The sequence below is a fragment of the Marmota flaviventris genome, chromosome 16 (assembly GCF_047511675.1).
Source record: "Marmota flaviventris isolate mMarFla1 chromosome 16, mMarFla1.hap1, whole genome shotgun sequence".
Classification (NCBI taxonomy): domain Eukaryota; kingdom Metazoa; phylum Chordata; class Mammalia; order Rodentia; family Sciuridae; genus Marmota; species Marmota flaviventris.
This window is the reverse complement of record NC_092513.1, coordinates 69,285,441-69,309,945: the sequence shown is the minus strand read 5'-3', so window position 1 is coordinate 69,309,945 and position 24,505 is coordinate 69,285,441. Positions and strand designations below refer to the sequence as shown.

General features: G+C 43.7%; 1 protein-coding gene across 2 annotated transcripts; it reads left to right on the top strand.

Annotated features, from left to right (window-relative positions):
• The first annotated feature begins 1,819 nt into the window (after positions 1 to 1,819).
• On the top strand, positions 1,820 to 6,700 carry Mc5r (melanocortin 5 receptor). 2 transcript variants are annotated; one of them, XM_071602751.1, is made up of 3 exons: positions 1,820 to 1,971; positions 2,174 to 2,285; positions 3,396 to 6,700. In XM_071602751.1, the coding sequence occupies exon 3, from the start codon at positions 3,436 to 3,438 to the stop codon at positions 4,411 to 4,413; it is 978 nt and encodes a 325-aa protein (XP_071458852.1). In that variant the 5' UTR covers positions 1,820 to 1,971; positions 2,174 to 2,285; positions 3,396 to 3,435; the 3' UTR covers positions 4,414 to 6,700. The 2 variants fall into 2 exon arrangements, with proteins under 2 accessions (XP_071458852.1, XP_071458851.1); XM_071602750.1 differs by having other exon boundaries at positions 1,820 to 2,285.
• The last annotated feature ends 17,805 nt before the right edge of the window (positions 6,701 to 24,505 follow it).

The following is a 24,505-nucleotide window of genomic DNA, read 5'->3' as shown; positions in this document are numbered from 1 at the left end:
CTGATCTGGATCTTGTTCTCCTCAGCAACTCCGAAGTCACGTGGCTGCTCTAAGCCTTGACTTCCTCATGCAAAAGATAGTTTGAAGAATATTGACTTTATAGGGTTGCTGGGAGAATTGGCTGAGACGATGGATGTGCAGACCACAGTACTGTGTGCTGTGGGCTTCTGACAAATGTTCCGTCAACAAGGGCTTCCCCACAGCATCTCACAGCCTGCCTCCCAGTGACCCTAACCTGGTGCCTCATGGTGCCCCAGTGGATTGTGCCCTAATAAACCTCCATAGATAGGACACCATGGGTATTCTCTGTGAATGTGAATGAGGAGAGTCCCTGTTGTCATTGTTCGAGAAGAAGTCATGGTTTAGATGTGAGATGCCCCCCACAAAGCTCCTCTGAATGCAGGAATATTCAGAGGTGAAATGATTATGAGAGCTGTGACCTACTCAGCCCATCTTAGTTTAATGGGTGGACTGGGTAGTAACTGTAAGCAGCTGGGGCATGGCTGGAGGAGGTGTGTCACCAGGGGCACCACCAGAAGGGTACACCTTCCCTGTGCTTCTCCCTCCACCACTCTAGTTTCCTTGCTAGCACAGGTGACAGTTTCCCTCTGCTTGGCCTTTCCTTCATGATGCACTGCTTTACCTTGTAGAGCAAAGGATTCCGTGGTCTATGGACTGAGACCTCTGAAACCATGAGCCCCAAATAAACTTTCCCTCTTCTGAGTTGTTTGTGTCCAGTTTTTCTGGTCACAGAGATGAAAAGCTAAGTAAGACAGAAGTAAAGCATAATGAACACTGGGTCTGTTGTGTGGTTGTTCCGGCCTCCCTGGGGGAAAGCGGTGCGTCCCGTGAAATTTGGGGGGCTCATCAGCACCATGCTACTGTGTGTGCTACGCATGGTGTTTAGGGTGCTATTTGGGAGCTAGAAAGTTTCCAACGACAGGGACAACTGGAGAGCTTTGTCTACATCTTTTTAGCTTTATTGACCTTGATCTGATTATTTTTCTGCAAGAAACTGGTCAGTCCTCCACTTAAACTGTTTCAGGACAAAAAGTCACTGAAATCTCTGTCCAGTCTGTTTAGCAAAGTCAGGGTAACCTAAATACCAAGATCTGATAAAGACACTATGAAAATAAGAAAACTGCAAATAGACCCAGCAAGATTTTGAAGAAACAATGCCTGACAGCCACCAGGGTTCCTTCGGGAGGCAGTGTCTCCCCAGGTAATATGCCTGAGCTCCCGGCCAGGCTGCTGGAATTCTAAGTCCCATCTGTGCAAGGCTGGGAAGGTAGGTTTGCTGTGTGACCTATGTAAGTGTAGGTTCCCTCCTTTGTGAGATGGAATGACAATAGTAGCCACTTCCTGGGACTTTTGGGCACAGCACTAGGATCACATCTGCACGTTGGGAACAATGATGCATGCCACTTGCCAGCACCCAAGGCCCTGTGTCTATAATTCAGAAAACTGCTTTCACAGGAATCTCTGCTTTTTGCATATTATTGGGCAATCAGGAACTTCCAGAGAGCCCTCTCAGATCTTTCAAAAAGAAGTAAATAAAGGAACTCAAGTCTTCCGATGTCTTCTGTCAGCTCTTTCCTCTCTGCACTCACAGCACAGAGCTCCACAGAGGAAATCTGCAGATTCCCTTCTGTGGCTCTGCCCTGGCATGAGAACTCCCAGTGCCTTTAGATGGCCCAGATCCTGGTGTCCTGTACTTACATTGCCAGGGGTGTGTGAGGCAGTGTCACGTCGAGGGCTTCCAGGCTTTCCCCAGAGAATGAGCACCAGGGTACACCAGTCACGTCTGTCCCGGAGAAACATACGGCAGGACGATCTTTGAGCTGGACAGCATTTTAATCAGTGCATTAGAGGAGGAGGGAGAAGAGTAAAGGCAAGAACAACAACAACAACAACAACAAAAAGCATGTGGGCGGATGCACTTGGGGCAGGAGCAGCGGCTGCTGCTTGCAGGTGAGGTTCCCAAGGCTGGCCCAGCGCGGTGCTGCGGGAGCAGGTGCTGCTCTACAGCGCTGGACCGCTAGGTGGTACCGAAAAGTCAGAGACTCCTGGGCTCTGCCCGGGTGAGAACAGGTTGTGGAGAGGAGGGACGCTCAGGTCCGAGGGGCGGCGACAGGGGCGGGCCGGCTGCATAAACGCCGCCGGCGCTCCGCAGGAGGAGGACGCGTCCCAGTGATGGCCCTGAGCTCGCAGAGGCGGTCCCTGCGCGTGGACGCCGGGTGCCCAGGCTGAGCGCGGAGCAAGATCGGAGCCCAGGGAGAGCGCCGGTAAATAGCCACAACTTTCTATTTCCTTGAAATTATTTGGAAACGGATGCAAAATCGTGCCTACCCCACAGGTGGAGGAGGGCAGGGTGGAGGCGGCTAGGTCACTGGGCGAATTTTTAAAACAGCTGGATGTGATGTGATATCATAGTATACTTGGTCGATAACTCTGGGATGGAACTGGACATAAATATATAAAAAATGATTCCGGTTCCATAAATGCTTATGATTGTCAGTATGAATGAGGACGGAAATTCTCTGTCCCCAGGTGTGCTCTAGTTTGGAGGGCAAAAGGATTTTTTGAATATAAATCAAGACTGGCAAATAGAATAAAAAGGGACTGAAGTGTCTGACTCTAGTCCTTGATACATGTAAATGGCTGGGTTCTTCATACTGTGCTCCCGTGGAACTTACAAAGCTATTATTCAGACTTTCCGGGAATTTCAAATAATGCAGAATGGGGGGGGGGATATTGATTGAGAGGAAAACAGCCTCATTTTTTCTCAACTTTAACCTGTTTGTACCTGGGAAGCTTAGGAGCTGGAGGCAGTAACTTCTACGTGAGATCATGCTCAAGGTAACACTATCACTTAGTCTTGGTTCTGGAGGTGTAGCTGTGCAGTCTGAGTTGCAGGGGTTTTGAAGACAGTCAGGGCCAATGTGAAGAATGCAAATGTCTGTCTTGAGAAATCTGTGCTCACTGGAGGAGCATGTGGCGTAGTCGCCTTAGGAATGTGAAAATCTGGAGAGAGGTTGGAGTTTTATGGGATTTTTGTAGGCTAGAGGGGACCTCACTTTTGAGAGTAAACTTGGGACCAGGGCAACAGGCATAAAAAGTGAAACCACCCTGGATACACAGAGATGAACGCCACTCTATTTAGGTAGGTGAAAAAATGTCAATTTACAGGAAGGAGATCAGAAAATGCTGTGAAAATTCTAGGTCTGGGTGTTAGAGGGGCAGTATCCCGGGGATCAGGAATGTAAGTCAGAATGTTCATTCATTCACCCCCTTTCCTGCGTTGTGATTGCTTTGGGATGTTTTTCTTTGCCTCTCTCTCTCTCTCTCTCTCTCTCTCCTTAACCTTTTGGATTATGAAAAATCCTGTTTTGCAGTACATTTACTGGCAAGAAGAGGTGGTGTTTTCCCCCAGCTATGAATTCCTCATTTCACCTGCATTTCTTGGACCTCGGCCTGAACTCCACTGAGGGCAACATTTCAGGACTCAATGTCAAGAACAAGTCGTCTCCCTGCGAGGACATGGGCATCGCGGTGGAGGTGTTCCTGACGCTGGGTCTCATCAGCCTCTTGGAGAACATCTTAGTCATTGGCGCCATCGTGAAGAACAAGAACTTGCACTCGCCCATGTACTTCTTCGTGTGCAGCTTAGCGGTGGCCGACATGCTGGTGAGCATGTCCAACGCCTGGGAGACCATCACCATCTACCTGATAAATAACAAGCACCTGGTGATGGCAGACGCCTTTGTGCGCCACATTGACAATGTGTTTGACTCCATGATCTGTATTTCCGTGGTGGCCTCCATGTGCAGTTTGCTGGCCATCGCGGTGGACAGGTACGTCACCATCTTCTACGCGCTGCGCTACCACCACATCATGACGGCCAAGCGCTCGGGGGCCATCATCGCGTGCATCTGGGCCTGCTGCACGGGCTGCGGCATCGTCTTCATCCTTTACTACGAATCCACGTACGTCATCGTGTGCCTCATCTCCATGTTCTTCACCATGCTGTTCCTCATGGTGTCCCTGTACATACACATGTTCCTCCTGGCGCGGACCCACGTCAAGCGGATCGCCGCCGCGCCCGGGTACAGCTCTGTGCGGCCGAGGACCAGCATGAAGGGAGCCGTCACGCTCACCATGCTGCTGGGGGTTTTCATCGTGTGCTGGGCCCCCTTCTTCCTCCATCTCATCTTAATGATCTCGTGCCCGCAGAACATCTATTGCTCCTGCTTCATGTCCCACTTCAACATGTACCTGATCCTCATCATGTGTAACTCCGTGATCGACCCTCTGATCTATGCCTTCCGCAGCCAAGAAATGCGGAAGACCTTTAAAGAGATCATTTGTTGCCATGGCTTCAGAATGAGCTGTAGGTTCCCTAGCAGGTATTAATCCCAACGCCACCCTCTCTCTGGCTCTCAATTCTCCTCTGACAGAGCCGGTGAGGTCCAGCCAAGGAGCAGGGAGGATCACGAGGAATCGGAACTGCGATCCCCTTATCTCTTCTCCGGCTCAGATGTGTGGGCCTTTTCTCCTGTGGTCACTGTCATGTCAAATGTGTCCATGTTGCTTCTCCATTTTGGAAGTGGCCTGTGACAATTTCTCACTGTCTCTTTTCATCTTGCTATTTCTCAAGTCCAACCTCCCTCTGTGTGGACTTAGGGAATGCTCAACACAGAGAGTGCGTGTGAATCTAAGCCTGCAGAACAGGCTGCTATTGGAAGAAAAAGCATGAATATCTAGGGGCTGGGGCTGAGGCTCAGTGGTAGAGCACTTGCCCTGCTGCGTGAGGCCCTGGGTTCAAGATCCTCAGCACTACATAAAAAAAATAAATAAATAAAAATAAAGATATTGTGTTCATCTGCAACTAAAAAAAGTTTAAAAATGTATGACTATCTAGATTAAATATGATTGCTTGTTTTCTTTTGCCCCAGAAGCAGGTTCATCCTTTGCCCGGTTCACTGAAGAGTAACGTATGCTTTCCAGGAAAGAATAGACGGTCGAATTCTTTCCATTTGAAATGTCCTGTTCACTTGTATGGTTGTCTCTACAGCTCTCTTTTCCTGAACTTCTGGCTTCATGGCTTGTATTTATAATTGTCTGAAAATGGAATTTCCTTAACTATGCTTCTGTCAGTCATGGTTTTGCACTTACCCACACATAAAACTAGATGCTGCAAACCTTGCCTCGTGTGTTGTGAAAGTCTCTGTGATGACTCCGTACTGTCTTATCTGACTCAATCCAGGGTTCCCAAGTACTTGGGGGTGTGTCAGGGCCCTCCCCTCTCCTGCTGCATGGAGCGTGTGCCCCTGGCTGAGCTGTTTCTAACCTTCTCACCCAGGGTCAGTCTTGGTGTCTGAAACCCTGTGTGTGTGGATACTTTGCACTATCTCAACCTGACTCTAGCAGCTGTTGAAGGTTGGGGGCCCAATCTGGTACCCAGGGAGCCCCATCTTCTCTAACCTAGAGTGGAGTGAGAATACCCCAGTTCAGGCCCTAGCTCAGCTATCCCTGGCTGTGTGGCTAAGTAAATGTGTCAAATCTTCTAATAGCCCTGAGTGCTAAATGACATCACTGGAATTTCAGTTCCATAAGTGGGATGAAACATCTTATTTCACTCTCTGTGTCTGTGCTGACCTCTCCCAGGATGTTATTGAGGAAAATGAGAACTTCCAGTAAACAGTAAAGCTCTAGGAGGATTTTCTTTTTCTTTTTAAAAAATGAACCAGATGGGAGAAAAACTAAGGAAGAATGCAGGGGTTAGTGGTCAGAGTAGTGACCTGGACACCAGCAGACCTGCTGTGTGGCCTCTGGATCCCAGGGTCCTCATCTGAAGTGAAGTATACATTCCAATCTCTTAATGGCTTCTTGGAGTTTGTTTATCTCTTTGGTTTGGACATTCACACCTAGAAGGAAATATGTAAAATAAAGCAGTAGATCATCAGGGGCATACAACAGTGAGCTACTAGAACAAAGAGGGCCCTTCCTGCTGAAGTCCGTTGGGGCAGAGGAACCCCGGGTGTAGTCACAGAAATCACCTGTGGGTATGACGCTCACCCTGGGGAGTGCAGAGTTGAGGTAAAATCGTGCTGGCATCAATAAGAAAGTGCGTAAGACACCCAGATCTTTGGAAACTGGCAAATTAGTAAGTTATTAACAATTGGAATTTGAAGGGGCATATAGCCCTTCAAATGTTCTCTGTTCCTCTTTGCTGAAAATTCCTGTGTGTAATCACGAACAAGAAGCAGGTGATCACAATGTGATTATGGCAACCCCAGCCCTGTGTTCTGTGGCAGTGGCCTCCCGTCTTGTACAGAGTAGGCACTCATTTAATGTTTGTTAGGTGGCTAAGTAAATGTGTCAAATCTTCTAATAGCCCTGAGTGCTAAATGACATCACTGGGATTTCAGTTCCATAAGTGGGATGAAACTGACTCTCATAGTTCACACTGGCTCATTTGGGAACTCGGTTCTTATTGGGCTAATTCTCGGTTCTGGTGCTTCATGACTCGGTACAAGGTCCGACCTTTTATGTGAAGGTCTTAAGGAAATGCTCCAATGTCTTTTAAACCACATTTAAGTACTACAGTAATAGGCCATGTATTTAGATGTGTCTCCAGTTGGAAGGAATACATGTATGTAGCGACTTGGTCAATATCTGTAAATGAGCCAACTCCTGGTACCCAACCGACCCCTGCCCCACAAAAAAAAAAAAAAAAAAAGAAAAAAGAACAAAAATAAAAATACATGTAACTCTTAAATATTGAAGGGTGTTGTAGGTTAAATTTCCTTTTCTGTAGGAAATCTATTTGGTGTAAAAATATATGTTCAAAGAAATGGAAGGACATATCAATTTTTAAAAAATATGCTAACAATGGGGCTAGGGTTGTGGCTCAGCAGTAGAGCGCTCGCCTCGCATGTGAGAGACGCTGAGTTCGATCCTCAGCACCACATAAAAATAAATAAACAAAATAAAGATATTGTGTCCATGTATAACTAAAAAAAATATTTTTTAAAAATGGAAGGACAAGAGTGCCCATCTGAACTGATCATGGGCCCATGTGTGTGGGATTTGGAAGGCTTTTGGTCTTTCTATCAATCTTTTTTTTTTTAAATGGTTGAACGGTTTGACAGTTGGCTGGGGTGCTTTCTTTTCTTTTTTTTTTATTGGTTGTTCAAAACATTACAAAGCTCTTGACATATCATATTTTATACATTAGATTCAAGTGGGTTATGAACTCTATCAATTTGTTGGCAGCTCCTGCAAAATAAGTAGGTACAATGATGGGCAAATTATGACCAAGACTACTTGAAAATATTTATTGTCTATAGGATGTCCATTTCTCCATTCAAAATGGTTTAACAAATGAAAGAAAACTTCACATTTGACTTTATATACTGTCCAAAAGTCTATGTCTCAGAAAACAAATATTTGGAGCTTATCAAGTTCTATGTGCTTAGTATGGGAGTAGAAAATGGTGCCCATCAGAAAATCCCTGCCATCAGGAGCTTATGGAACATGGGTTAACTAGGATATGACTATCAAAGACATGTGGAAACACATATTCAAGATGCTACATAGGATTAAATGTAAACCAATGGGCCACAGATTATATGTTATACAACGAGGGCTGATGCTGCACATATTGTAAAAAGACGCTCTCGCATACTGTAATGGCAATCTCACTGCTGGGTGCAGGGGGGTGCCACCTGAGTTCTGAGATGAGGGAGAGTAACTTTGAACAAGGCTGTCTCTATGTCTGGAGACCAATCAACTAGAAGGACGGCTTATCTGTTCCATTATCCCAAGGCCATGTTGGACTAGGGACCACGAAGGCACTCCCATTCAGGAGGGGGGAAGAGTGGGGACACACGGCGCCATGTTCAGGTGCTCACCGACATTGCGTGGCCCATGGCAATCACACTGGACAGTGCCCATCTGGACCTGTTCCTAGGCATCCTGCGTCTTTCTTATTGTCCCCAAGACTTTTCGTGCCTCTCAACTGTGCATTCACTGAGTCTATCAGGCTTTGAGGAAAAATTTTATTTTTCCCCAGCCATTTTATCCAGTGAGAGGGTTCACTGGACGCTTCTAATGCATCCTCCTTGGACTTGACTCTGAGACACTTCCATCATCCCCTTGGAGGAGTTAGGAGCATCTGTGAGAGCATGGTGTGATTTGATCCTTGTGCCCAATCTGAGTTTTAATTGCCCTGTGCTATTCAACTTTCTTAGTTTTATCTTCTGCTTTTTGGGTTAAGAAGGGTGATCTCTTGGGGCTGGGGATGTGGCTCAAGCAGTAGCATGCTTGCCTGGCATGCGCGGGGTGCTGGGTTTGATCCTCAAAACCACTAAAAATAAAAAAAAATAAAGATGTTGTGTCCACCGAAAACTAAAAAATAAATATTAAAAAATTCTCTCTCTCTCTCTTTCTCTCTCTCTCTTAAAAAAAAAAAAAAGGTGGTCTCTGGATTTTCCTGAGTCTTCTCCCTGAAGACACAATAGCATCATCACTAAAGAATTCTATTTCATTGGTTTATTTATTTTATTTATGATACAACGTACATAACGTGAAATTCCCATCTTAATAATTACGTGTTTCCTTTGGTAATGAGGAGGGCCTCCACCTGCTGGGTCAACTGCTGCCTCATTGCGGCTCCTCCTCCTGTGCAGGTCCCTAGCATCTCTTCCTGGTGACATCTCATTAAATGCAGCTGACGATAACAATGCACACGACTCCTGTTCTGCTTTCCACCTTCCCTGCATCATCTTGCACAGTATCCATCCTTCAAGCATCTTCTTTGCCACCATGTACCCTGCACAGTCATCCTTCCCATTTACATACTGGTTTTAGTGTTGATTTAGTCATTTTAAAAAATTATTTATTTATTTGTTCTAATTAGTTATACATGAGAGCAGAATGCATTCTGATTTACAGTACACAAATGGAGCACAAGTTTTCATTTCTCTAGTTGTATACAATTCGTGTCATCGTACATGTACCTAGGGTAATGATGTCCATCTCATTCTACCATCTTTTCTACCTCCATGCCCCCTCCATTCCCAACCCTCCCCTTTGCCTTATCCAAAGTCCCTCCATTTCTCCCATCCACCTCACCCCCCAATATGAATCAGCATTCACTTATCAGAGAAAATATTTGGCCTTTAGTTTTTTGGGATGGGCTTACTTCACTTAGCATTTTCTTCTCCAACTCCATCCATTTACCTGAAAATGCCATGATTTTATTCTCTTTTATTGCTGAGTAATATTCCATTGTGTATCACCACATTTTCTTTATCCTTTCATCTAATGAACGGCATCTAGGTTGGTTCCACAATTTAGCTATTGTGAATTGTGCTGCTATAAACATTGATGTGGCTGCTGTTTTTAAGACCTTTGGGTATAGTGATTTGGCTATTTTTGGGCAATGATTTCTATACTTGCCAGGTGGTAGAGGCCAGTGCTTCTCAAGCTCTGACAGCCATGCAGAGCATGAGAAGAGCTTGTTAGGGGGCTTGGGGCAGGAGCTAACATTTTGTATTTTTAACAAGCTCCAAGATACTGTTGGTCCAAGGGCCTCATTCTAAAACATAAGATCATCCTGTAGAAACAAAGAGATTCTAAATCTCAGTGAATTCACATACTGAGAACTTGCCTTTCAATCATGTCACATGCTCAGCACAAATTAGGAGGGTTATCCCTTGCAGCTACTCTGGTATCTGGGTTGAAGGAAGCCCCATCCTGATGCACCCTAGCTTGTGGGCTCTTTTCCTACCCACATATCACTCATTGGAACCAGTCACGTGGTCTCACTTCCCAGTGGGCTGGGAAATCCAACCAACTATGTACTTTTGGATGTGATAGGTGAATAGCACCTGCCGGGGTGGGCCACGCAGTGTCATTGTGTGGAGCTTACTGGCCAAGACATTGCAGTTGCTTTATTTATTCATTTTTGAAAATCTGTTTATTTATTCTAACTTGTTATATATGACAGCAGAATGCATTTCAATTCATAGTACACATATAGAGAATAATTTTTCATGTCTCTGGTTGAACACAAAGTAGAGTCACACCATTCATGTCTTCATACGTCTACTTGGGGTAGTGATATCCATCTCGTTCCACTGTCTTTCCTGGTTTATTTACTTTTAAACATGGCCATATGTGTGGAAAGGGCACAGCAAGGCAAGAATGAGCCCGTGTGGCCTGGAACGAGCACAGGAGTGATCCACCTGCTGCATTTCCCCATGAGTAGCACCAGCTCCCAGGTGGTGTGGGGCCCAGATCAGAGCTCTGGGCTGAGGGGAAGGGCTTGGGAAAGCTCTCGAGGTGGTCAGGGTATCCTCAGCTCTGTCCTCCACTCCACTTGGGAATCACTGTGCTGAGGAAGTGTTAGAACCAGTGAAGTCCAGGTACATCACTACACTTATTTTATAGGAATAGGGAGCAATTAAGAGCTTTTTTTCCTTTTCTTTTCTTCCTCTTTTATTTTTTTAAATACATGGCATAATCTGTTAAAATCTGTGCTTATAAATTAGTTTTATAGAAAATTTACATTTGTGCCAGGAGAGATATGGGGGTAACTGAGGGCAGGGGCTGAGGGCTGCAGCTAGGTTGTTGGCCGGGGACAGAGAGAATAGGAAGCCATTTTAAAGGGAGGATACCACGGTTGGAGACCCACTTAACCCGCAGGTTTAACAAAAAGGAACTCAGACCCTAGCCCACCTGCTCTTGTCACCGTCTCCCAACATGGTGCTGATTCTTCATTCAGTGTTCAATTAAGATGATGCTCAAAGTGTTTGGACCCTACGTGGAGTGCATACTCTGTTTTTTTCTGATATCTTTCAGATCACAATTTGCTGCGTGTCTCTCACATCCCTCTCCATATACCCCCCCCCCCCATTTTTTGTCTTGTTAAGCCTTTTAGTGCTGGTTATAAATGTAAGATATGGGAAATGATAAGCCCCAAAGTAGTGTGGCCTGGGAAGAGGCCACATTGATAACCTTGATTCTTTCCCAATACATCTCTCCCAGTGACAAGACAATCCCCAGGCAGGGGATAAGCATCAAACCTAAAATGGCAGTCTTTGGGAGGAAGCCAAATCATTGTTCCTTCCCCAAATAAATCCTTTCCCAGTAGACAGTACAGTGGGACCCTGAAGGGAAAGGAATAAGCACTGAACTCCGAGCCCAGACCCTCCATTCCTCTCTAAGTAAAAACAAATTTTAAATTCTCACAAACCTGTTTCCTGAGTGCCCAAACTGACATGCTCTGTCCATAATTAAGTCACCTCTCAGTGTGGCATATGGAAGCACAGGTTCCTCCTTTGGCCACTGGCTCATTGTCCAGCAGGAAAGTGGCTCCACCAGGTGCATCACTTCACTACTGAACAAAGGCAGTGCTGATCCGTGACATTTGTACCCAGCTTGGTCATTGTGCACTAACATTAAATAAAAGATGTGGCCACATATCTTGCTCATATTCATGGCCTTCTTCCCAGTGATCTGTGTTTTGGGTTGAGTCTGTTAAGACTGTCTGTGAGCCATGCATGGAGAAGGCTGACCTGGCCAGGGCGGGCCTGTTGCCTGAGGCTTGAGCAGGTCTAGCTTAATATCAGGGACTAGGGATGAATGAGTCGTGAGAGCAGACCCTCCCAACACAAACCCCGCGGTTTCCTCCTGCAGTGACCTCATCAACTTCCATGGATTTGACTTAAAATATGACTTTTTATGAACTCTAGTAATTGTACATATTAATGGGGTTGGGTGTAGGCTTTTCCACATGTGCTGGTCCAGACTCCCTCTATCCACCCTCCCCTCCCTTCCCAACCTCTAGTGATCACTGTCCTACATGAGGTTGACTTTGGATTTAACTTCCATATGAAAGAGACAATGAGGTACTGGCCTTCCAGTGTGTGGCTGATGTCACTTAACATAGTGTCCTCTGGTCCAATCCATTGGGCTGCCATTGATAAGCATTTTGTTTTTCTTTATGGCTGAATAATACTCCTTTGTGTACACAAGACACATTTTCTTTATCTAATCATCTGTCAATGGACACCTAGGTTGATTCCATAACTTTGCTATTATGAATAGTGCCACAATCAACATGGACATGCAGGTATCTCTTTGGTATGCTAATTTCGATTCCTTTGGATATATTCCCAGAAGCAGCATAGAAGAATCTTGTGGTAGATCTATTTTTAGTTTTTAGAGGACCCTACACTAATTTTCATTCCCACCAACAGTACACAGAGTTCCTATTTCCTCACCTGTGTGTGTCTCAACTATATATATATATATATATCAAGTATAATTATGTATCTATGTAGTGACATTTTGAGTAGTGTCAGGTATCTCATCATAATTTTGATTTACATTTCCCTTTTATTCATATTTTTTTGATCATCTGCCTTTTTTCTTTTAACTCTAGAAAAAGAATTCCTAAACCCGTTTTTTTTAGGCTGAACTTATCTTCTAAACATCTGCCTGGTGTTTTAGGGAAATGTTCTCCAAGCTTCTCAAACTCATCCTCATAGGGTTCTCTCCCTCCTCTCCTGTGTGGGTGAAGGCATCTTCCTGGCCTCTCGGTCCAGAGGCTCTGGAGGTACTGTGGACTCCTCTTTCTCCCTGGGCATCTCTAGATCTGCAAAATGTCGAGGTGAGAGGCCTCATCCTTAACTCCCTCTGTCACAGATGGGCTCTGTTTTTTGACATTTAAGTTTGGATTTTGGTATTAATATCCAGATTGCCTGCGGGTTCTTCCTCTATCAGCCCACCCTCCAGGGCTATTCTGCTAGTTCTTCAAGCACTTGCAAACATTAGCTCATCTTCTTGTCGCCTTCCGTATCAGTATCAATACATCAGCCTCCTCTGAACCTGGCTTGCCCTTTCTGCTTGCTGGCCTGCAGGAGCACCTGTGGACATCTGCACGGCCCTTAAAGGGCAGGCTGGGGGCCTTGTCTTCCATGAGTCCTTTTCAGTATCCTCAGTCCTGATCCTGCCAGGCACTTCAGAGAGCAGGTTGCTTATGTGTCCTTTCCAAGCACAGAAGCATCTCTGTGGGAAGTGTCTTGAATCAGTTCAGGCAGCAGTGTCCAACAGAACTTTTGGAAATGTCAGAAATACCCCATATTTATTTATTTGTGCTTTATCCACTGCAGTAGCCACTGGCCACCTATGACCACTGAGGATTAAAAAGGTGGCCAGTGGGGCTGAGGAGCCGAGTTTTTAATTTAATTCATATTTCCATTTAAATAATTACACATGACGAATAGCTGCAGTTTGGAAGCATGCAGAGTTAGAATTGGGTTCATTGTATATAAGAGAAAATTTGCAAGAAACAGTGAATCCCCGAGGACAGAAGTGCACCATTTTTCCCCAGAAGTCTGGACGTCAGCAGTTTAAGGCTAGAATGGGATTCTGGGTGCCTTAAAGAACCCCGGCTGAACAGCACAGGCTCTGGCTGAACCCCTCAGGGTCGCAGCCGCCCTGGGGAGTATGAGGGGCCATGCAAGCCACCTGCTTCCTGGACCTGGCATCCAGGACCCTGGAGGGCTGGTGCATCCATTCTGGACAATGGAGAGTATGGAGACCCAGACTGCAGCTGGACCAGCAGCCCCAGGGCCCGTGAATCCCATGAGACTTTGGAAGAGAGCAGGGGTTACCTGGAAATCAAGCGGTCATTGATCTTGTAAAGCCCCATCCTCACATGTAGACAAGGAAGACAGCCATTTCTGTTTCCATCTTCTTGGTTTTGCTTTCTGTATTGCTATTGTTTACATCACATATCACAACAAAAGGAAGATTTTCCTCCTCGTTCAAAGCAGGAAGCGGCGTGATGGCTTTTGTTCCAAAACCCTGGCACATCATCGTCTAGACCAGAATGTTAATGAGGCCATGCCTTCTCTGAAGATTACCAACGATTATATTTTTTAAAGCACTGTGATTTGAGTTTGCTCGTTTTATAATTTTTAGATGCTACCGTGCAGATGTTTGCCATCGGCAGTTGGTACTTAAATAAGAGGCAGATGCTCTTTTACTGTGGTGCTTTGGAAATGGAACATCACAAGCAGGGAGTATGTGATTTTTTAATCTACATTTTTAGAGCTGCATTCAATCAGATGTCTGAAATGCGAGTTAAGCATTACTTTCCATTTATAATGGTAGTTTTTATTATTTTCCACTTATTGAACTTCTTCTGGAAGTATGGTACTTTTAAAAGTTCTCAGACCTGTAACTAAATTCTAGCATACTTACTATTGATCTAGATTCTATATAGTCATCCAGATACTATTTTTTTTTTAAATTACACATTACTTTGTGGTCCCAAACTGAAATGTACAAGGTTAATAATATTTTGTATTTAATTAAAGCTGTTTTGGGTATTTTAGGCAATTAAAACAGTGTAGATAATGAGACTGCTCCATCTGACTGCAGTTTTAAGTAATATATTAAATTTGTCTAGTCATTCTGGCAAAAGAGACTTTGAAATTTGCTGTGAACATAGATAAAATGTTGTATAGATATCATTTTTGGTCTAAATTACTGAATTCATTTGTAGGTAGAAACCAATAAAATGTTAAACAGATGAAGAATTAGTCTTAGCAACTGATTGTACCACAGGTTCCTCCAAGGTTTCAAGCAATGGGCAGAGTTTAAAATTATATGATTTGTTCATTTTGGTTCTTACTGTATAGCAAGTTTGAGTAAATTTTAGGAGCCATTATCACTTGTATAAGACTGTATCTAGATCTTTCAAATGAAAATTATGCCAGAATGAAGTTGTTTGTGTACATAAAGGATATACGTGTACAATGACATTTTCCCCTCTGAAATTGTATTATTTATTATTTTGAGTAAGATTTAAAAAAAATAAATACAAGATTTAAAAAGAGAGAGAGAGAGAGAATATCCTGGCTGCTTCCATGAGGCATTCCATGACCCACGCTCTGTCCATCATAGACAAGTCCTGGATGGAACAGGTGAGACAGCAGGGAATATCAGCTCTCCACCATAAATATTTTCCTTCAGCTCTGGGAAATTTTCTTCTCTTATTTCTTTGATTATTATTATCTTCTTCCCTAATTTCTCTGTGTCTCTTGGCTAAAGTCCTGTTAGTTCCATGTTGGACATCTGGACTCATCTTCTACTCTCTTCTTCTTTCCCTTCATAGTTATTTTTTCACTTTTCCCTTTTGGTTATTCATTCTGAAAGACTTCAATTGTGTCTCTTCTCTTCCATCTCTTCTATTAAATCTTTAACTGGGAAACTGTATGTTTAATTTCTGTGAATTTTCTGGATCCTTTCATCACCTTCTTTTCATAGCAAGCTGTTTTGGGATGCATGGATCCATTTCTTGTCTAATTTTCTCTAGTTTTTAAAAATTCCTGTCCTTCTGAATCATTTACTTTCTCCAAAGTGTATTGTTCTGTTTTCAGGCTCCTTCCTGTTTGCGTGGTTTATTTCCCTCCAATGCTAAAGGAGCCTAGATCTTCTGTCCATGCCCACGAGTGAAAGGGTGGCTTTGATTGACAGTACTGCGTGGGTTTCCTTATAGCTACCTGGAATGAAAATCGCAGGTTGGGTGGCTCTCTGTGCGTGGGTGGGCACATCAATCACCAGGCTCTGCTGCAAGGGCTTGGAGTTGGTGGTTTGTGACCATCCTAAGTTCAGGAATAGTTTCAGGTCGCCACCTGCAGGCCACTTTGAGTTATTAGTCTTATTGTCTGGGAGATTCAAAGGGTGGGATGTGGGAGTGGCCAGAGTCCTAGGAAGTGCTTGGGGATAAATAGGACCTTGCAGGTAGCTGCGGAGCACATGTGGCATCTTTGGTGGGAGACTGAAAATCTCTCTCTCTCTCTCTCTCTCTCTCTCTCTCTCTCTGTGTGTGTGTGTGTGTGTGTGTGTGTGTGTGTGGTGTCTTTCATGGTGCAACAAGGCCCTGGCATATTGGGGGCCGCCTGGAAGAGTCAGACAGCACACCATGAGGCAGGACTCTTTTGGGGAGCAGATGGCAGGTCAGGCTTTTGCAGGCAAGGACTGGGCGGTCTTGCACGCTGGGTTCTAGCCTTGGTATGGGTTCTGGGTGGACTGGGCTGGTAGCAGTCGCACTTAATGTGTTGGATGTTGGAGGGGTCTAGTGGGTCGATTGGGGCGGTGGGACTGCTGGGAGATGGGGTATTGAGGAGTTCAGGGACCGCGCTCATGTGTGATGATGGGAACCTTGACTGTTTTCATGGCTCTGTCCAAGGTCTCACCATGTTCCCGCCCTACCTTTTCAGTGGCCCTCCTGCACCTGCGTTCATGTCCTCCCCTCGCTGCTGTCTGCACTGCCCAGCTCAGATTCCTGCTGCGCAGCGGCCTCTAGCTGCAGAGGCTGAACCAGGTGTGTGTGTATGGCGCGGGTGGGGTGGGGGTAGGGCTGGCTCCCAAGGTGTGCAGAAAGTTCAGAAGGGCGGGGCCGCGTTTCCTGAAACTCTTCCTAATAGCGGAGTCCCTACTGGTATTCAGTAGACCTCCAAGACAAGCCATGAGCATGAAGGGCGCAATCATCATATAGGGTGACCAGAGTGGCAGCCCACCGAGTCTGAGGCTTCTGCCTAGATCCTCACCTGTGACCACTGTTCCCTCCCTGCCTCCCACCTCCTAGCTTGCTGCCTAATCTTAACCTCTGGCTTCAGACTGGGGTTCCAGCTTCAGTGTGCTTTGCACCTCGGGATCTGGAGTGGGGGGTGTGGGGCTAAGTTCCTGTCTCTCGCTGCATTGGCGGCTTCACTGTTTGTGAGGGATGGTCTTCTTGCAGAATCGCCACTCTGCCTGGCGCCTTGGGCTGGTTCCTACCTCTCCCCAAAGGTTATTTCTGCTTCCGCAGCCCCAAGGGAGGGCCTGAGAGAGCCTTCAACTTCATGAGTTGATCCTCCTGTCTACAGGTGAGGGCGGTGTGGGGCCTCGATTCCACTCCCTAGTCACAGTCTCAGTGCCTCTCCCGCACCTGCTGTTGGGAAGTGGATTTGTGAGCTCCCTCTGCTGTTCTGCTCCATGCCCCCACGGTAGCGAGGCAGAGTTGTGCCCCCTGGAGGGCTTTGGGTCAAGTCATCTCGCTGACCTGCGCATAGGGGGTCCGCAGCAACAGGCTCAGTGCCCGCCCTCGCCCCAGATAGTCATCCCTGTCCCCAGCGCGGGGCCTCTGTTATCCTTACTGTAGGAGCAGCAGCCTGGTGTCTGGCACACACTCCCCAGCGTCACCTCTGCAGACCGCAGAGCTAGCTCACCCAGCAGGCAAATAAAGGGTAGAGCAGCTGTGAGGTGGGCATCTGGCCTCTGGAGACATGCGGCTTCTCCACACCTGCCACCTCCTCCCATTCAGGGTTCTTGCCTACAGGCTAGGATCCTTGGGGTGTAGCGCTGGAAAAAAAGAAGAAGAAGAAGAAGTTACACCTTCAGGGCTGTTCAGGGACCCTTCAGCCCAGAAATGCCAAAGGCTGGGGCTGGGTGTGGGCTCAAGGCTTCACTCTGCGGTGGTGCTGGTCACCCCTTTGTGCCCTTCCTCCTCTCCGCATGGCGTGGTAGGGAGTCCACCAGCAGTCCTCTTCTGATCATGGACTGGGACACTTCTGTGGAGTAGGGATCCAGTCACCAGCGCCACTCCTTCTTCCAGGTGGTGGGTACTGGATGGACCAGAAGGCCTGTGGCCAGGGGCCAGAAGCTACTTACTCTACTGGAAGAATCCTGGTCTACTGATAGTCCCTCAACAGTCCTTCAAGCGCAGCTGCCAGAATTGGCTGATACTTGGAGGCATATTTCCCGGAAGACCAGAAAATATCTCTTTGTGTATTGGATGCTGTTTCTGATACATTTACATTTCTTCATGTTTTGTATTTTTGTATTATCTCCACTAGACTTTATCCTGCTACAACCATATTAGTTGTTTTTTTTTTAAATATCAACATGTGGGTTTAGACTTAAATATATTTCTACTGAATTATTCTTTTGAGAAAAACACATAGATTGAGAAATTATTAAGGGGTGCTTGAGTCTTGCTCTTTCTCCATGAGTTATTTTCTAAGAGATAAAATAAGTTTATCCATCAGGTGCAAGTGTGTGGAATGTGAGGGATTAGTAGGGTGCATACTACTGATTATTCCAGGTTAATAACTTTCCACAAAGAACTGCAATCCTGTTCCCATGAGAATTCATTTGTCCCTCTGTCCACTATGTTTGTATGTGTAACAAATATAAAATTACTATAACTTCATTAAACAAAAGAGGACTTCAGATAAGATGAAATTTACTTACTTTCTCCGATACTCTATGAATAGTAGAACTCTCAAGAAAAATGAAACAATAACCATTTGAATCCTACCAAGTGAGTGTGAATACTGGGGCTTCATGAGATTGTAGGGAAAAAAAAGTGTGGTAGGGGGAGTTTCCATGGGCTATACATGACCACATATGTGTATAAAAGACTTATGTATTTGCAACCAAGGGACTGATTTATGTAAAATTCTAAATTTTCTTTGAAGTGTTCACTTTATTTCAATATTTCTAAAAATTTAATTGACACATTATAGTTCATATTTATATGGTACAGTATGATAATTTGATGTACGTACACAATGCTTAAAAATCAAATCAGGGTAATCAAATCAATTTCCACCTCCTGAAATACTTACCATTTGTGTGTGTGTGTGTGTGTGTGTGTGTGTGTGTGTATTGGGAGCCTTGAAATTCCTCACTTGGTTTTCCCTGAAGTCTGCCAGACCAGTACTGGAGGCCACATTGGCAGTTAAAGCCCTTGTTTACTTTTGAGACATGCTATCTGGTCCAGTCATTATCAAGAATTGCAAGAATAAATTATCTTCACACAATGTTGTAATGTGACTGTGGACTAAATTTAATCAGTTTTAGAGCAAAGAAAATAAAAGTTCATTAAATACACTCCTCAGTAAAAATTAGATTTAAAAATTAATGTTGAATACTCAGTCTTTTTGCATAGAGAAGAATTGAAAACTGAAAACAAATACAGACATGTGAGAATATTTTTTCATTATTTATGTGTGATGATAAACACATTTTTAAAGCTTATTAAAATTGATTTACCATGCATAATGTGGCAATGATACCAGTACTTATCTGAATATATTTTTCTGCAGTTTAAATGAGAGAGAAGTTCACTATTGAAATTACTTAGGAGAATGTCTTGTGCAAACACTGAATTTGACCAATATTAATATATGAATAAAGCAATAAGCCTGTTTTAGAAATGGAAATTTTTGGGGAATTAAAGAATCCAAATTCTTTATTTTATAGTTATAAGTATTAAAACCAAAGAGTATCAGAAAATCTTTGGAGTCAGAAACCATTAATTATAGTGTTACTGAGGAAAAGCCTTCTTCAATGTTATTTCAGTTATAACACCTTGATTCCACATGTGTCTTCAATTTTCTTCATGTGTATTTATTTCTTAGGGTTTACAATATGTGACACATAAATATGTTGGAGGAAGCTTTAGAAAAAAATAGGTACTTTTAGAAGGGGATTTATTTGGGACATTCAACACTACCACAGCGCTTAATTTCGAGAAGAAATAATTCCAGAAAATTCTCCCAATGAGCAGATGACTAAGAATGCAATAAAACTGAAATGTAACTTACTGCAGATTCTGCAAAAATGAAGTAACTTTTTCCTTGATATCTGGCTAAAAGAGGCACTCTATTCACTACACAGCAAGTGTCCCAGTCATTATGATTGCACGATGGCACAACAACCTGACACTTGTTTCTTTCCAGCTCACATTTGTTTCTGTTTAGGCAAATCATCTGTCAGAAATATCAACTTGCTATGATCCTCACATGAGGAGAATATTGTTAATTGTCTTGATAACCTCTGTGTTTTGAATTATATTTCCCCAACCTTCATACATATGTCAGTGTTATTGATTGGACATGATGTGTTCCCCTACAGAGCTCTTGTGTTAATACAGGAAGTAATGTTCAGAGGTGAAATGATTGGACTGTGAGAGCTAAAGTAACCAGTCCATCTAGTATGAATGCACTGAATGGGTAGTAACTATAGGCAGGTGGGGTGTGGCTGGAGGAGGTGGGTCACTGGGGGCATGCTCTGGAAGGATTCATTTTAACTGGCCCTTTCTCCCTTCCCTCTCTCTTGGCCTCCTGGCTTCTATCAATGGAGCAGAACTCCTCTACCATGTCCTTCCTCCATGATATTACAGTTCACCTTGGTCCCAGAGCAATGGCCTCAGCTGACCATGGACTAAAACCTCTGTAACTACAAGCAAAAATAAACTTTCCATCCTATAAGTTGTTCTTGTTGGGTATTTTGGTCAGAGCAATGCAAAGCGAACTAATACAACCACACTTGAAATCTGGAAAACATCTGCTTTTCTTCCTAGAACTGGTGTTAAGTCCTCTTACTCATGCAACTGAACAGGTTTGACAAGTTGGATAGAAATCAAGTAAGATAATTAGTATTTTGTCATTTTCTTTCTTTTTCTTGTTTTTTTAAAGAAAATAACCGATCTCTTCCTAAATATCTAATTTATTAGGAAAGCTTTTATTTTTTTTAATTCAATGACATTATTCTATATTGTCTCTAAAGAACATTTCCTACGCTTCATTCTTTTTTTAAATATTAAACTACTTCCCTATATTGAATGGTGAATTTCTACACAGTGATGATTTCACAAGTGCTTTACTGTTACTTGAACCAGTTTTATGGGGGTAATGTGCTTCCATTTTGGTGTTAAAAATACCAAGAATACACTCAGTGAGAGAGTGAGTGATTGTGTGCATGGCTGTGAGTGAGAAAGAGAAAGGAGATGAGAGTGAGTGTGTGGGTGTCCTGGAAGGTGGAAGAAGATGCAAGACACAAGATAATAGCCATGTTTTATTCAGAGGCAGAAGTAGCCTATAGCCAACCTGCCAGCTCTAGATTCAGCCCCCAGCCAGTTCTACTTAGCTTCACTGAGCCATTCCTATAGGCCTTTTAAATATGCAGACCAGACAAAGAAGGCACACTACCAATGGGTTACATCAATGGGCACATGGCCACAACCAATGTTTATGACCTTGACTACATATGTTGAGTCAGAGTGTTCATGATATTGACTACACACTATAAAAACATAGCCTGCTGGAAGTCTTGGTGAGGGAGCCTAACTATATCCATTTTGGGCCTGCCTTACAATCCACCCCTTTAGGATTCCTTGCCATACAATCTACACATCTGAAGTCTACTGCAATAATCCCTTAGTGAGATGGGCAGGGCCCTTCATCCATAGGCTACAACAACAATATAAGATGTAACAACATACAACCAGAAAACAAATCCCATCACCTAGGATTACTAAAGACCACTGCCTGCCTCATCCCATACTGAAGTGCCAATAAGTCTCTCAAGCCACATCCAATTCTCCAGGGACATAGACTGGATTCACCAGGGTTGTCTAGTAGCAGAACTCACAGGAATTTCCATGCATACCCAGCATACCCAGTGTTTGCTACTTCGGCATAGGAGTATGCTCAATTCACATTGGTATTGGAGAAGACATACCTACAGATGAAAGTACAAGCAGTCACAGGCACTAGTATAGGTTAATCACATCCATCCAGGAAAATGCATGCCAGCTTTGAGATTGGGGAAAGCACAGTGATACCACACTCATACAGCTTGGTCCTGAACTGCCGCAGTCTGGCTGGGCACAAATCACGAGCCACTGAAGCAGGAACAAACTTTATTTTTAAACTGCAGGAAAACACTTCACACAGCTCCCGGGGAATCCTCCCGAACGCGCCAGGAGGCTTGTCCAGGAACCCCCAGCCGGAAATATCTCTCCCGGAAATCCCTCCTCCTGCACTTCCCCAACCAATGGGAACTCTCGGGGAATCCCCGGAAATCCCCACGAGAACTCCAAAATAGTGCGAGAACTCAAAAGTTGCGGCAGAGGCGGATAGTAATGCCTCGCCTGTCAATCAATACTGTTGGCAAAATGCCAGGGGCCATACAGACTCAGCCGTGGCTCTCAGCATCTCCCCCTTTTCGTTTAATTAAACAACAAGCAATGTGGCTTAGGGACCGTGCCTGTTAGGTAGTCCAATTCAACATATGGTCCTTACCCGTCATCGGATGAACTGACCTCTAGGCGTCAGCCTCCTGTCTTAGGTTGGTACCACTGCAATTGGATCATACCCGTCACTGACTACCGGTCCAGCATACAGCCACACTTGTGGATAGGCCTTTGCACCAGTGGGGGGGTGAGGTTCTTTGCCTCACCTCTGTTGGCCCCCAATTTTAGACCATCACTAGTAGAAGGGAGGAAGATGCAAAATGCCATGACACTAAGCCAATTGAGGGCTCCTTTGAAAAATTGTACCACCGGTGACACCATCAGCAAAAATACTCCAGCACTACCACAATTCGCTGTACCAAAAGATAGTTCACAATGCATACAAGTGATACATAGTCCAGGCAAGGTCTGCAAGCAATTCAAAGCAGAGGAATCTGTCAATATGTCCATTTCCTCCCAAAGTAAATCGACTCCTTAATTGAGCATTACTTGTTGAGTTATTATTCATTGATGCATCAGTTTTTACAGTTTGTTGTGATAACTATCAAAGAAGCTGTAGTTTGGTTTTTTCTTTGTCTTCACCGGCACTGGGATGACGATAGGAATTCTGGCAATGATGCTAAGAAAAAAATTATGTAACATTCCAACAGGCACTAAGAAAACAATTTTTTGAACAATTTACATTATCCTGAACAGAATTATTAAATATAATGAGAAGGAAAGGTGAAAGTAAACAAACAGATCTGTTAACCTCCTTATTTGTTCACATATAAAAACAATTTTCAACAGCTGTTTACCCAATCTAAATTAAACCATTAAAATCACGTGAATAAAAAAATTTGGATCCATTTATTCATGAGCGCTCCTCATATATGATATATGGACATACGCACATACAGACATACAACACAAAACAGAAGTGTGCACACATAACATACAACACTTAAGACAATAGTAAAGGCCTTGAAGCTTTACCTAGGTGAAATCTCCATTGCAATGCTTAAAAACTCCACAGTCAAAAAATAAAACTGATCAGAAAAACATTAACCTAGGTCTGTATGAGCTCAAAAATAAAATAGAACTTTATGATGTGGGAAAAGGCAAATAATAAAATAAATATTGAAAAAAGCATCCTGGTTAATCACTGTCGCAGATGTAAGAATAGCCAAACTGGAGTTCTGGATATCAGCTGTTATGGATTTGAGTCAAATCATCTTCCTTTTGGCCTGTAGAAATTGTTTTAGTTAATCTCTCTGGAATCCAAATCGGCTGCTGTTCTCCCTGTGGAAAAACACAAACAGAACCCCGACTCCAGACAATCACTGGGTCAAGACCTTTCCATTGTCCTGTTAGAATATCCTTCCAAAGTACCTTAGGCTTATGTACATTTTTTGGACACATATGCCTTTCCGCAGCACTAAGCCCTGAGGAATCCAAATTTAAAAAGTTTAGAGTAAAAAGGGTTATTTTAAGTTTATCTTTGGGTGACATATACCCCTTTCCAATTCCCTCTTTTTGCTTTAGTAAGTACGTTTTAATAGTTTGATGAGCTCTTTCAACTATGCCTTGTCCTTGTGGATTGTATGGAATTCCTGTTATATGAGTAATGCCAAATGATGAGCAAAATTGTTTAAAAGAGGTAGAAGTATAACCAGGACCATTATCTGTTTTTAACTGTTTTGGAACGCCCACAGTGGCAAAATTTTGTAAGCAATGAGCTATAACATCTTTAGTTTTTTCTCCGGAATGAAGGGAGCCCATCAAAAATCTGGAAGAAGTATCAACTGTAACATGCAAATATTTTAATTTTCCAAATTGTGGCAAGTGTGTGATGTCCATCTGCCAAATATGGTTAGGTATCAGTCCTCTAGGATTGACTCCAAGATTAACTTGTGGTAAAAAGGTCACACAATTTTGACATTGTTTTATTATTTGTCTAGCTTGTTCCTTAGTTATTTTAAAGCGCTTTTGTAAAGTATTAGCATTGACATGGAACCTATTATGAAAATGTGTAGCTTCTTCTAGTGTAGAGAAAATATGTATGTCATGTGTAGTTTTATCTGCTAAATCGTTGCCCAAACTAAGGGCTCCAGGCAATCCTGTATGTGCCCTGATATGTCCTATAAAGAATGGATCTTTTCTGTCCCAGATTAGACTTTGTATAGCGGAAAACAAAGAGAAAACAGTAGAGGAAGGGGAAATCCTGCCAGCATCTTCAAGGGATACTATAGCATTAACTACATACTGACTATCAGAGAATAAATTAAATACAGAATCTTTAAACATCACAAAAGCTTGTAATACTGCATTAAGCTCTACCTTTTGAGCTGATTGTTTGGGTACTAAAAATGTAAAAGTTTGATCAGGGGTAACTACTGCTGCTGTACCATTATTTGA